This window comes from Scyliorhinus torazame, chromosome 3 (assembly GCF_047496885.1).
Source record: "Scyliorhinus torazame isolate Kashiwa2021f chromosome 3, sScyTor2.1, whole genome shotgun sequence".
Classification (NCBI taxonomy): Eukaryota; Metazoa; Chordata; class Chondrichthyes; order Carcharhiniformes; family Scyliorhinidae; genus Scyliorhinus; species Scyliorhinus torazame.
Genome location: NC_092709.1, coordinates 190,556,161 through 190,569,820, shown reverse-complemented (window position 1 = coordinate 190,569,820; position 13,660 = coordinate 190,556,161). Strand labels below are relative to the sequence as shown.

The following is a 13,660-nucleotide window of genomic DNA, read 5'->3' as shown; positions in this document are numbered from 1 at the left end:
GAGAATGGCCAGTCTCCAATCTCACATTCATGTAGTGTGAAGCCCGGTCAGAAATTTCTTTACTATTGGTTCTCTTCAATTCTGCACACGAGAATCTCTAGTGTAAAAGGCCATAAGGCCCATCGAGTCTGCACCAGCCCTTGGAGGAGCACCCTACCCTAGGCCCACACCCTGCCACCCTGTAGCCACCTAAACATTGGACATTAAGGGGGCAATTTAGCATGGCCCCACCTAACCTGCACATCTGTCTGTCCTTGAGTGTTGCCAAAGCAAAACGCATATCAATTGGCACCTGGTCAGCTACATATTCCATCTCCCATATATGTTGGAGACACTGAAATATTTTGAGCACTTCTTATGGCAATCACCTCCTTCAAAAAGGCCACCACTGACCAGGTGATTCAATATCAAATCAGCTGTTTGATAAGTCACGTACAGGGCAGTTGTGGCACAATCCTGCATCGTAGCAAGACTAGTGACACACAAGAGCACTAGAAAAACTCCCATCAGCAATGCCTCGATATCCTCAAAATTCAATGGGAGGACTCTCAAACGAGCACTAGTGTCTTTTTCTAAGCTTCTCAGAATTTGAGCAGTAACATCTTAATGAGGCAGAGCAGCAGCAGAAGCAAATCTTGCAATATGGATCCCACAACCTCTTGGGACATCCTGCCCCATGTGCTCAAAGATCTGCAGGTTGAGAATCAGTCTGCTCAGTCACAAGACCCAGTAGATGTCATCTGCGAATGAGGGACAGCCAACGATAATAGAGAACCGAGATAATGCCTCCGAATGAAAGATTGAAAACCCATGCATCAGCAATGCCCAACTAATAACTAACTTTCAAAAGATTTTTATTTAAGAACTCCAGATGGAAATCTAGGCAATGGTGTTTGGCTGCATGACTGCCTTAGCAGAGTCAGCTTCATGTAATCATAAGGAGTATCAGGATTTATTTTCTGTAGTACAGGGAACCACAAAAGCTTTTAAACGCGTGTGAATGTAATGGCTGTGAGCAGCCTATAGTAGAAGACATTGAGGTAACTGAACAAGCCAGTAAAATATACATGGTAGGTTGAATTATCAATTTATGAAATATCCATACTCTTTCATGTATTAAACTGGGGCATTCTAATTGGTGATCTAATATCTAGTGGCTGGCAACATTTCACTAAACTTAGTCAGTACCAACTCAGTAGAAAAGCTTTCTATAATCAAACTTTTCTGACAGAAGATAAGAAAATGGAGTATAAAATAAACCAAGTGCAAGAACAATATTTACATCACATGCAGCAGTTGGGATTGTTGAAAATAACAGACACTTCAGTGTTAAGCTTTATTAGGTACAGGAATTGGTCAATAAAATTTCCTACAATACATTCCAAGCATAGATAACAGAACAAATCTAAAAAACACACAAAGGTATCACAGTCATTTTTTTTTTCATTTTGTGGGCATGAGAAATTGTTCCATAAATATTTAGTTTGTAAAGAAACTTAAAACATAATATTTTACAAAAAAGTTCTCTTTTAATTTACTAGCTAATTTAGCTTGAATTTCATTATTGTGAACATTCTGTACCAATACAGGTTCTCACAGGAAAGATGAAAATGTTTGCAACTGTAAAGGAATTATTTCAGTGTAATCACTGGGACAAAGTTACATGCATTAAAGATAATATTCATTCATTCAAATATTGAAAATATGCCATAAATCAACATCAGACCTTTTAGGAAGATAATGTGAAATGCTTTGCCTAACACATTTCAGAATACACCTGGAAGTCTTCAATGCCCAGTTTATATTACACATTTTATTCTGCAAAGACCCCAGCATAAATTTAGTCCATACTCTAGTAATATTTACTTCAGAGTATAATATTTACTTCAGAGTATTATCATAATCCGACTCTAAATTCATGCTATCCAAAACTCATTCTGAAACTATCTATTGGGTATTCTGCTTGACTGGCAAACAGACATCCAAGAACAGTGCAACAATGCATCCAATGTCAGTTTACCAGTGCTTAATTCTGCATATAGCACTTCAGGCTGCACAGTCTTTGATATTTAACCCAAACACTCAGTCAATTGGATAGTCCCTATTCCAGCCAGGTACCAGTACCGGAGGACACTAGAGTAGAAAATAACGTTTGGGTACAGAAAACAAAATAGATCCTGAACATCCAACCAGTGCACAACAAGTCCTTTGCTGACAGTCCCTTTTCCCTTACGTTGACTAAAAGTAAACTTCGATTTGATCATCAGTACCTAATTAAATCAGTCCTTTTTTAAAAAGCCAATACTAACATTTTAGCTGACTATTTCAGTTAAGCAATTTAACTGAAAACCTTTAAAACTGAATTTCAGTTTTGTTTCAGTTTACAAGATAACATTTCATATGAAAGGGGTCTTATAAAAATACAGAGGCTTTTGGAATATATCTGGGATTGACAGAAACTAACATGGATACCACTTGCTCAGCATATTTATTCATCTTTCAGAGAGGATTTATCATTTCCAGTTCACTTCAATTTGCAGTCGGAGCCAACCGGCTTACAAAAGAAATACAGTTAAGACACATGTTTCGCAAAAATCCAGGGCAGGCAGGTTTCATAATTAAGTGATGTAACAGCATTTTCAGCTCTGAAAAGAGAGTTCTGTATGCCAAAACACGATTGAGAAAGTTAGTTACATCTTAAATAGGAGTCAGGATTGTTAAAAGTTCTATAGTTAGTAATAAAATTCAACAGCAAATAAAAAGGCTAGAAAAATGTCAAGTAAGAGCCTTCTTCTAGATTAGTTATGTTTAACACTCATAGCAAATAAAAACATTGGGCAGGATTTTCTGCACCTCCACGGCATGTTTTGCAGTGACGGAGTGGCCCACCATTGGCTGGCAGCGGGCTCTTCAGGTCTCGCCACTGTCAACAGGGTTGCCCATCGCACGCAACCCTCCCGCTGCTGGTGGGAATTGAAGATTCCGCCGGCAGGAACAGGCAGAAAATTCCAGCCATTATAGTGATAGACATGAGTGATAGAAACCTCCTCTCAATAATGTTAAAAAGTTTAAATCAAGTTGTCTATTTCAACTGATGCCAGGACAGAATCTACAGATTCTAACTATCTAATAAACATTAAACAACATCATTAACTATATTAATCTTCAATTATGGAATGAATGCAGCACTTGGAAATTTCAGATATTCTACAAATAACCATTATTCATGGAGATGATAAAAATTTAGAGAAAGAATTAAGCTGTTCTATGCTCCATTTCCACAATGGTTGAGAATGAGTATTACACCCACTTTCAATTTCCAGTTCTTGGTCCAGTCTTTTCAGTCATGGTATTTCAAGTACTTGAAAAATGTGATGAGGGTTTCTGCAATACCACTTCTACAGTCAGTCAGTTTCAGATACTGTCCACCCTCTAGATGAAAAAGTTCTCAACCCCCCTTCCACCATTGCCTTAAATCTAACCAGGGACATAGTGGCCTCTCAATGAAATATTGTCATTTCTACACATTTTCCAGGACCCTCAGTTTTACACACACCAATTCAATCTGGTCTTAGCCTCCTCTGTTCCAAAGAACATAACCCCAGCCTACCTTTGGACCCAGAATTCTCCAGTCCTATTAATAGCTGCCAAAATCACATCTGTACCTTCCCTCATATGATCTTATCATTCTTGCAATGCAGTGACCAGAACGGTACACATTACTCTAACTCTAGACTAATTAATGAATGTTTTAGATAGTTCTAACATAACCTACTCTTATATTCCATGCCTCAGCTAATAAATTAAAATATTTTGTGTGCCTTCTTAACCACCTTACCAACCTGTCCCAATACCTTTGGGTATGGGGAATCTGTGGACATACACTACTTTGCTTCTTGACACTTCAGTATTCTACCATTTACTGCATATTCCCTCGCCTGTCTTCCACTTAATTAACACAAAGTAAAGATGGCAGGGCAGGTGATGTGCTGCGACTGAAAAATGTGGACGCCCCTAGACGCCAGGGTGATCCAAGTGTCTGCAGCTTGACAGAAGCTTTGGCTCAGTGTCATTGAACTGGAGGCCAAGCTGCAGACTCTGCAATGCATCAGAGGGGGATAGGTTGCCTGGACACTCTGCATCAGGAGACAGTCACACCCTTTAGGTTAGGGTCTTCTAACTTAGTCAGTGGTCAATGAATGATTGCAAGTGAGGCAAGTAGGAGGACTCAAAGGTAGAAGTGGAAATGTCTCGGCCTTTTACAATAATTATTACTAAGGAGGTAGCGTTGGGCCAGCTAATGGGGCTAACGGTAGACGGGTCTCCTGGCCCTGATGGAATGTATCCAAGGTACTAAAAGAGATGGCGGGGGAAATAGCAAATGCGCTCATGGTAATTTACCAAAATTCGCTTGACTCTGGGGCGATTCCGTCAGATTGGAAAACAGCAATGTGACCGCCACTGCTTAAAAAAGGAGATAGTCAAAAGGCGGGTGGACAACGGGGAACTGGTGGATATGGTTTTCCAGAATGCATTCGACAAGGTGCCGCACAAAAGGCTGCTGCTTAAGATAAAAGCACATGGCTTTATGGGTAATGTATTAGCACAGGTGGAGGATTGGTTAACTAACAGAAAACAAAGATTGGAATAAATGGGTGTTTTTCTGGTTGATGATCAGTGGCTAGTGGTGTCCCTCAGGGATCAGTGTTGGGTCCGCAATTGTTTACAATTTACATAGATGATTTGAGTTGGGGACCAAGTGTATGTGTCAAAGTTCGCAGATGACACTAAGATAAGTGGTAGAGCAAAGTGTGCAGAGGACAAAGTCTGTAGAGGGATATAGATTTTTTGTGAGTGGGCAAGGGTCTGACAGGTGGAGTTCAATGTTGGTAAATGTGAGGTCATCCATTTAGGTGGGAATAACAGCAAAATGGACTATTATTTAAATGATAAAAAATGTTGGTTTGCAGGTGCAGCAGGTAATTAAGAAGTCAAATGGAATTTTGTCCTTCATTGCTAGAAGGATGGAGTTTAAAAACAGGTAGGTTATGTGGCAACTGTGCTGGTGAGGCCACACCTGGAGTAGTGTGCAGTTTTGGTCTCCTTGCTTGAGAAAGGATGTACTGACACTGAAGGGGGTGCAGAGGGGATTCACTAGGTTTATTCCAGAGTTGAGAGGATTGGCTTATGAGGACAGACGGAGTACACTTGGACTATACTCATTGGAATTTAGAAGAATGAGGGGGGGGATCTTATAGAAAGATAAAATTATGAAGGGAATAGATAAGATGGAAGAAGGGAGGTTATTTCCACTGGCGGGTGAATCTAGAACTATGGCCCATAGTTTCAAAATAAGGGGGAGCAGATTTAGGACCGAGTTGAGGGGGAACTTACTCAAAGGGTTGTGAATCTGCGGAATTCCCTGCCCAGTGAATTGTTGAGGCTACCTCGTTGAACGTTTTAAAGGAAAAGATGATCGATACTAGAGCACTAAAGGAATGGGTGGCATGGTATCACAGTGGTTAGCACTGTTGCTTCACAGCGCCAGGGATCCGGGTTTGATTCCCGGCTTGGGTCACTGTCTGTGCGGAGTCTGCATATTCTACCAGTGTTTGTGTGGGTTTCCTCCAGGTGTTCCAGTTTCCTTCCGCAAGTCCCTAAAGACATGGGGCGGGATTCCCCGTTAGCCGACGCTGAAATCGGGGCGTGCGATTGGGTGGAGAATAGTTCCCGGCGCCAAAATCGCGGCAGGCATCGGTTTGACGGCGAATTGCGATGCCCCGTCACCTCAAAACGGCATCAATGGTGATGCACGCCGCATGCACTGTAATCAACGTTTGCATATCATTAGTGGGTCCATTCGTAATTCTTCACCTTGGATGGCAGAGTTCCTGCGGCGCAGTCCATGTGTGCTCTCAAACATAGTGAACCTGGTGGTTGCTGAGAAAGGGCATATTGACAGTGTCCAGCACCGTCATTCTTTGCCGACAGTTGTGTCGCTGGCTGGGGGGCTTCTGCCAAGGCCGGGGGGAGTAGTGGGGGGTGGCCAGGAGGTGGGCTGTGGATTTGGGGTGGACAGGTACGCAACAGCCATGCAGCTGTGCATGCCACTCACAGCCCGCTTTAAACCTGGTGCCCTGGTTGTATAGGTGACCCCCCCAGGTGCCCTCTGGCCCCAGATGACCCATCAGCTGTATGGGCGCTCCAGCACAACCTGTCCCATCTTTTTGGCCTCGATCAGTGTGTGTGTGTGTGGGATGGATTGTTTATGTGCAGTTGCAGCTCGTCAGCCCTGCGAGTGTCCATCACGCACCTGCCGAATCCCGCACCGTTTTTCATGGGATTCGAAGGTGTACCACGCGGTGCCGGTGCTAGCCCCTTACCGGTAGTGGATTCAGTGCAGGTGGAGCGCCGATTTTCCGGTCGTAGAAGTCCACGGATTCTCCGTTGGCGTCAACACTTAGTCGCAGAAAAGGAGAATCCAGCCCACGCTGTTAGGCGATTTGGACATTCTGAATTCTCCCTCCGTGTACTCGAACAGGCGCCTAGTGTGGCGACTAGGGGATTTTCACAGTAATTTCATTGCAGTGTTAATGTAAGCCTACTTGTGACACTAATAAAGATTATTGTTATAGAATTAAGGGTTATGGTGAGCAGGCAGGTAAGTGGGGCTGATTCCACAAAAAGATCAGCCATGATCTTATTGAATGGCGAAGCAGGCTCGAGGGCCAGATGGCGTACTCCTAGTTCTTATGTTCTTTACACTGTCCAGCAGGTTCAAGGCTCTTGCAGCCTGTATGGATAAAAGTGCTGATTGGAGACATTTCCAGCAAACTAACCATGGTACAGCAAGCCATTCAAGCGGGGTGAGAGTTAACAGGAATGTAGTGGTAGTTTGGGACAGTATAGCCAAGGGGATAGGTCTGCAGCCAAGTGTGGGAGTCCAAATGGCTGTGTTGCCTACCCAGTTCTTGGATTTAAGACATCAAACAAACTTGCGGTGGGAGGGGGAGGGCCCAGTAGTCATGGTTCACGTATGTACCAATTACATAGAGCTGGGCAGGAGGATTTGCTAAAGACGTATGAGCAACTTGGGACTAAATAAGCAGAAGCTCAAAGTAATAATCTCTAAATTACAACCTGCACCACGAGCAAAGTGGCATAGGGTCAATTAGATTTGAGGGTTATATTAATGGCTTAAAGACTGGTGTCAGAAAAATGAATTTCGATTCATAGGGCACTCGCACCAGTAATGGGGAAAAGTGGGAGCTGCACTATTGAGATAGTCTTCACCATTGGGACCAGTGTTCTGGCGAATCGCATAACTAAAGCAGGATAGGGCTTTAAACTCAATAATGGGGGCAAGGGATCATGTTTGGGAAGATGTGGTAAATTAAATAGAGAAGTCAAGGCAAGAGAGCAAGGTAGGAATAAAGAAAATGATGTTCAGAGCATGGCAAGAAGGAACAGAGTGTGATATCCAAGTGTGCACCAATTTATATGGCTCGAGGTTTAAAAAATAGTAAAGACAGAATTAAATGTTCTGCATCTAAATGCACATAGCAATTGAACAATATAGATGAATTGACAGCACAAATATAAATAAATATGTATGATCTAATAGCCATTAGAGGAATGGTTACACAATGACAAAGACTGGGACCTGAGCATTCAAGAATACAATACAGATGGAAAGGACAAAGCTTTCTGGAGTATAGCTTTGTTGATTAAGGATGATCTTAGATATGGAGATCAAGATCGCCAATATTTTATCCAATCTTCAAACCTGCTACTCATCTTTATGGAATCTGCTTTTTCTTTCAATTTGATACTATCTTCAACTTCTTTAGTTAGCCATAGATGGTGTCCTTTTCTTAAGAGTCTTCCCTTTTCAATGGAAATTATCATTTTGAATAAACTAAATAGCTCCTCAAGTGTCTGCAACATCTTCACTGACCTATCCCTTAATCGAATTTCCCAGTTCACTCTGGCTGGTTCGATCAACATGCCTTCAAAATTGTCCTTAAGGTTAAAACACTGGTCTTAGATCATCATCTCTCCCCCCAAAGGTAACTTGTGGAACGAAAGAGAAAATGCTAGAAAATCTCAGCAGGTCTGGCAGCATCTGAAGGGAGAGAAAAGAGCTAACGTTTTGAGTCCGATGACTCTTTGTCAAACTAACAGACAGAAAAAGTGGGAAATCTTTATACTGTGGAGTGAAAATGAAAGATCATAGATCATAGAATTTACAGTGCAGGAGGCCATTCGGCCCATCGAGTCTGCACCTGCTCTTGGAAAGAGCACCCTACCCAAGGTCAACACCTCCACCCTATCCCCATAACCCAGTAACCCCACCCAACACGAAGGGCAATTTTGGACACTAAGGGCAATTTATCATGGCCAATCCACCTAACCTGCACATCTTTGGACTGTGGGAGGAAACCGGAGCACCGGAGGAAACCCACGCACACACTGGGAGGATGTGCAGACTCCGCACAGACAGTGACCCAAGCCGGAATTGAACCTGGGACCCTGGAGCTGTGAAGCAATTGTGCTATCCACAATGCTACCGTGCTGCCCTCATAGCCATAGATGAGTCATAGCCACAGAAACCCAGGGAAACCGGGTGCTAATGGCCACAGAAACCAAGGGGGAAAGAGTGCTAATAGCAGTCCCCAGAGAGAACAAAAAATGTGAAAGGTCAAACAGCAGGGAAACTATCAGAGGATGAACTGTAGATGTGGGGGATGGGGAAGGGGGAAGCAAAGAGGAGAAAGGTGAAGAAAAGATGGATAAGATTGGGGGGGGGGGGGGGATTAAATATATATTAAGAAAGAAAGAAATGGTAAAAGACAGTTAAAATGAAATGAGATGAAAACAAATGGGTCGAGGTGGGGTAGAGCTGATCACCTGAAGTTGTTGAATTCGAGGTTCAGGCCGGAAGGCTGTAGCGTGCCTAACCAGAAGATGAGATGTTGTTCCTCCAGTTGGCGTTGAGCTTCACTGGAACATTGCAGCAGGCCAAGGACAGACATGTGGGCATGGGAGCAGGGTCTTTGGTTAAAATGGCAAGCAACAGGAAGGTCAGGGTCCTGAATGCGCACAGACCGAAGACGCTCAGCAAAGCAATCACCCAGTCTGCTTTTGGTCTCTCCGATATAGAGAAGACCACATGGGGAGCAGCGAATGCAGTAGACCAAATTGGAAGAGATGCAAGTGAAACGCTGCTTAACCTGGAATGAGTGTTTTGGGCCTGGGATGTTAAGCATGGAAGAGGTAATGGGGCAAGTGTTACACCTTCTACGATTGCATGGGAAGGTGCCATAGGAGATGGAGAGGTACTGGGTATGGTGGAGAAGAGGACTAGATTGTCTCGGAGGGAACGGTCTCGGCGGAATGCTGACAGAGGGAGTGAAGGGAAGATGTGTTTGGTGGTGGCATCACGCTGGAGTTGGCGAAAATAAAAGCAAATTAGTGTGGATGCTGGAATCTGAAACAAAAGAAAAATGCTGGAAAATCTCAGCAGGTCTGGCAGCATCTGTAGAAAAACTTGTGGAAGTGGTTTATAGACCCTCTAAGATAAACAGAATGGGGTATACAGGATGAAATAATGGGGGCTTGTGAGAAAAGTATGGTGATAATCAGGAGTGATTTTAATCTACTTCTAGATTGGACAAATCAAAAGTCATCAGGATGATGAGTTCATAAGACTATTTACAGGATAGTTTCTGGGGGCAGCACGTTTTAACACCAGCTAGAGAGCAGGTTACAGTAGATTTGGTCATTTTAAATTCATTTACGGGATGTGGGCGTCGCTGGTTAGGCCAGCATTTATTGCCCATCCCTAGTTGCCCTTCAGAAGGTGGTGAGTAGCCTTATTGAATCGCCGCAGTCCTTCAGGTATAGGTACACTGTGCTGTTAGGGAGGGAGTTCCAGGATTTTGTCCCAGCGACAGAACGGTGATATATTTCCAAGTCAGGGTGGTGAGTGACTTGGGAGTGGAACCTCCAAGTGGTGCGGTTCCCAGGTATCTGCTACTCTTGTCCTTCTAGATGGCAGTGGTCGTGGGTTTGGAAGGTGCTGTTGAAGGAACCTTTTGTGAGTTACTGCAACGCATCTTGTAGATGGCACACAAGGCTGCCGCTGTTCGTTGGTGGTGGCGGGAGGAGCAATCTAGCTCCTCCCTCCTTGTCCTGGATGGTGTCGAGTTTCTTGTGTTGTTGGAGCTGCACTCATCCAGGCAAGTGGAGAGTATTCCATTACACTCCTGACTTGTGCGAGGTCAGGAGGGGAGTTACTCGCGTTAGGTATCCTAGCCTTTGACCTGCCCTAGTAGCCACAACCCCAGATTCCCATGGACTCCAGTTTAGCTAGGGCTCTTTGATGCCACACTCGGTCAAATGCTGCCTTGATGTCAAGGGCAGTCACTCTCACCTCACCTCTGGCATTCAGCGCTTTTGTCCATGTTTGAACCAAGGCTGTAATGAGGTCAGGAGCTGTGTGTGCAATGAGACAAGATTAATTAATTACCTCATAGTGAAGGCACCCCTAGGTAGCCAATACCATAACGTGATTTGAATTTCACATTCAGTTTAAGGGAGAGAAAAATAAATCTAAGACTAATAACAAGCAATGTGGATAAAGGGGAAATCGGTGGATATGCTGCACTTTGATCTCTCAATGGCATTTGACAAGGTGTCACATCAAAGGTTATAGAGGAAACAGTAGGTATAAATAGGTAATTTTCAGGTTGCAAGATGCGGCATGTGGAGTGTCACAGAATCAGTGCTGAGGCCTCAACTATTTACAACTTATATCAATGCCTTGGAAGAGACAGAATGCATACTTGCTACATTTGCTGATGAAACAAAGATAGGTAGGAAGTAAGTTCTGAAAAGGACTTGAGTGTGCAAAGAGAGGGAGATGGGTTAAACGAATGACAACAAAATGGACAGCTGGAGTATAATGTGGGAAAATGTGAACTGTCCAGTTTGGCAGGAAGATTAGTAAAGCAGCATATTATTTAAATGGAGTGTGCAAAACTCTGGAGGTGTCCTGGTACATGAATCGGGAAAGGTTAGTATGCAGGTACAGAAAGTGATTAGGAAGACAAATGGAATGTTGTTTTTTTGCAAGGTGAATAGAATAAATCGGGGGCTGGTTTAGCTCAGTTGGTTGGACGGTTGGTTTTGATGCAGAGCAAGGCTAACAGCACAGGTTCAATTCCAATACCGGCTGAGGTTATTCGTGAAGGCCCCGCCTTCTCAACCTTTCTCCTCACCTGAGGTGTGGTGACCCTCAAGTTAATTCACCACCAGTCAGTTCTACCCCTCAAAAGTGGAAAGCAGCCGATGGGTCATCTGGGACTATGGCGACTTTACTTACTAGAATAGAAAAGTAGGGATATTTTGCTACAGTTGTGCAAGGCATTGGTGAGGCGACATTTACAGTCTGTGTACAGTTTTGATGATCTTATTTAAAAAGGGATATAACTGCGTAATCAGTTCAGAGAAGGCTCACTCGACTGATACCTGGGATATAGTGGGTCGGGGGGGAAGTATATTTTATGAGGAAATGTTAGACATGCTGAGCCTGTATCAATTGCAGTTTAGAAGATTTAGAAACATAAAAGCCCTGAGGGGGCTTTAAAGGGTGCTGAAAGGGATTTTTTTCTCTTCAGGGAGACTTGAACTAGGGGGACACAGTTTAAAAATAAGGGACCTCTCATTTAAGAGAGATGAGAAAGACATTTTTGCTCTGAGGGTTCTTTGGAACTCTTTTTTCCAAAGTGATGGAAGCAAGTTACTGAACATTTTTAAGGCAGAAGTAGATAGATCATGACTCACAAGAGAGTCAAAGGTTATTGGGGTGGGCACAATGTGAAGTTGAGGGCACAATCAGATCAGCCATGATCTTACTGAATGGCAGAGCAGGTTCAAGGGGTCAAATGGCCTACTCCTGCTCCCAAGTCATATGTTTGTGAGTATATTCCCCAAATTCATTACCCTACACTTGGCCAGGTATTTTTTATATACCATTTTTCAATCCATCGGACCTGTCCACATATTCATAGTCTACAGCTTCCTTCCTCACTATTAACTACATGGCCAATGTTTGAATCATCTCCAAACATCTTAACATTCACTCAATAATCACTGCTATGTACCATGAACAGCAAGGACCTAATCCTATGGAAGAACAGTCAACAGCAATATTGCTGCTTCTAAAACGCCAGAGTTTCTAACCATGTTGGAATTGGCACTTTTAGATTAGAGTTAGAGACATTTTACAGTGAGAATTGGGGTGTGTTTTGTATACATGCAAATAACTACTCTGCTATTGGACCAAAACCAACACCCATATTTGAAAAGAACATACAATTTTTAGGTTTAAATATTTTAGGTCCAGCCCAAGATTAATTTCAGGTTAGATTTAGTACCTTAAGGTCTTTAGCCAACACATCTGTAATGAACTGAAAATACTTACCGGCAGTAAGGATTTCTGTGAGAGGAGTATCGGAGTGCAAGGAATCGGTAGTATATGAAAGGCTGCAGCAAACTTCCATTCCCACTTTAAAAACGGTAGAATACAAAATTATTACATAGTACTTCGTATTTCCCAATTCTTACTTTTATATCAAGCACAAATGTACATAAATGTAAATAGTTAAGATTGTTCAAATAGTAAATGCACTTAAAATTTAAATTTGTGGAGCTAAAAGCACACGGATGGGCCGACAAAATATATTACCTTAAAAGCATAAAGACTGTGGCTGGCATCAGAAAAATTTCATTGCAGGCAACAAACTTCAAAATGTTTTGCTGATTGGCTGAAATTTTATCCAAGATGGACCTTAGAAAAGCCAAACTGGCTGGACCCAGGATCTGAAAGAAAAGAAACAGAACAATTAATGAATTTGGATTGCGCTCCAGCTAATTGTTGGCTGCAAATGGAAACTTGAAAACCAATTTATGCAAACAACTCCAGCCTACAAGTATTGCAATACTCATTGGCTTAAATGTATTTTGTTCAATAAAAACAAGTTGTTTGCCTTCTGTTCAGTGTTCATGAACCCCGGATCATGCTGTTGGAGAAATAAATAAATTGAACAAACTGCCACCAGCACCACCAATCCCCACAAAGCAAGTGCTGCCTCCTTACAAAGCTACCCAAGAAATCATTACTCTTTCTTCCACTCAAAACAACCTGAAAACAGATCCATTCTAGTTGCACCAGCAGATAGTTGCTCACCCTATACCCACCTTGCGCTCGCAACCTGAAAGAAGTTTTCTCTTCATTTTCACTGAAGTCGCACTTACCTAGTTACAGGGAAATCACTCAGCTTTGCTCAAGCTTGGTTGGTATTACTTCACTAGAAAGTGGGTTATCTGCACACTTTCAGCAAAGTCATATCAGCAAGTGGGAGGTCGAGGGAGACTCCAGGGTCCCAGGTTCGATTCCGGCTTGGGTCACTGTCTGTGCGGAGTCTGCACATCTTCCCCGTGTGTGCGTGGGTTTCCTCCGGGTGCTCCGGTTTCCTCCCACAGTCCAAAGATGTGCAGGTTAGGTGGATTGGCCATGATAAATTGCCCTTAGTGTTGGGTGGGGTTACTGGGTTATGGGGATAGGGTGGAGGCGTTGACCTTGGGTAGGGTGCTC

The 13,660-nt window shown here is 43.1% G+C and overlaps 1 protein-coding gene across 4 annotated transcripts in view; it reads right to left on the bottom strand.

Annotated features, from left to right (window-relative positions):
• Window positions 1-1,322: 1,322 nt before the first annotated feature.
• tmem33 (transmembrane protein 33) overlaps window positions 1,323-13,660 on the bottom strand; it is a 70,848-nt gene continuing 58,510 nt past the window's right edge. For 3 of the 4 annotated variants that reach the window (XM_072496662.1, XM_072496663.1, XM_072496664.1), the window contains 3 exons: window positions 12,752-12,885; window positions 12,488-12,571; window positions 1,323-2,659 (listed from right to left, as the gene is read on the bottom strand). In XM_072496662.1, the coding sequence (XP_072352763.1) occupies window positions 2,530-2,659; window positions 12,488-12,571; window positions 12,752-12,885 (348 nt within the window). In that variant the 3' untranslated portion in view covers window positions 1,323-2,529. Of the gene's footprint in view, window positions 2,660-10,440; window positions 10,498-12,487; window positions 12,572-12,751; window positions 12,886-13,660 lie in introns of all 4 variants that reach the window. The other variant, XR_011940225.1, reaches the window with a different exon arrangement.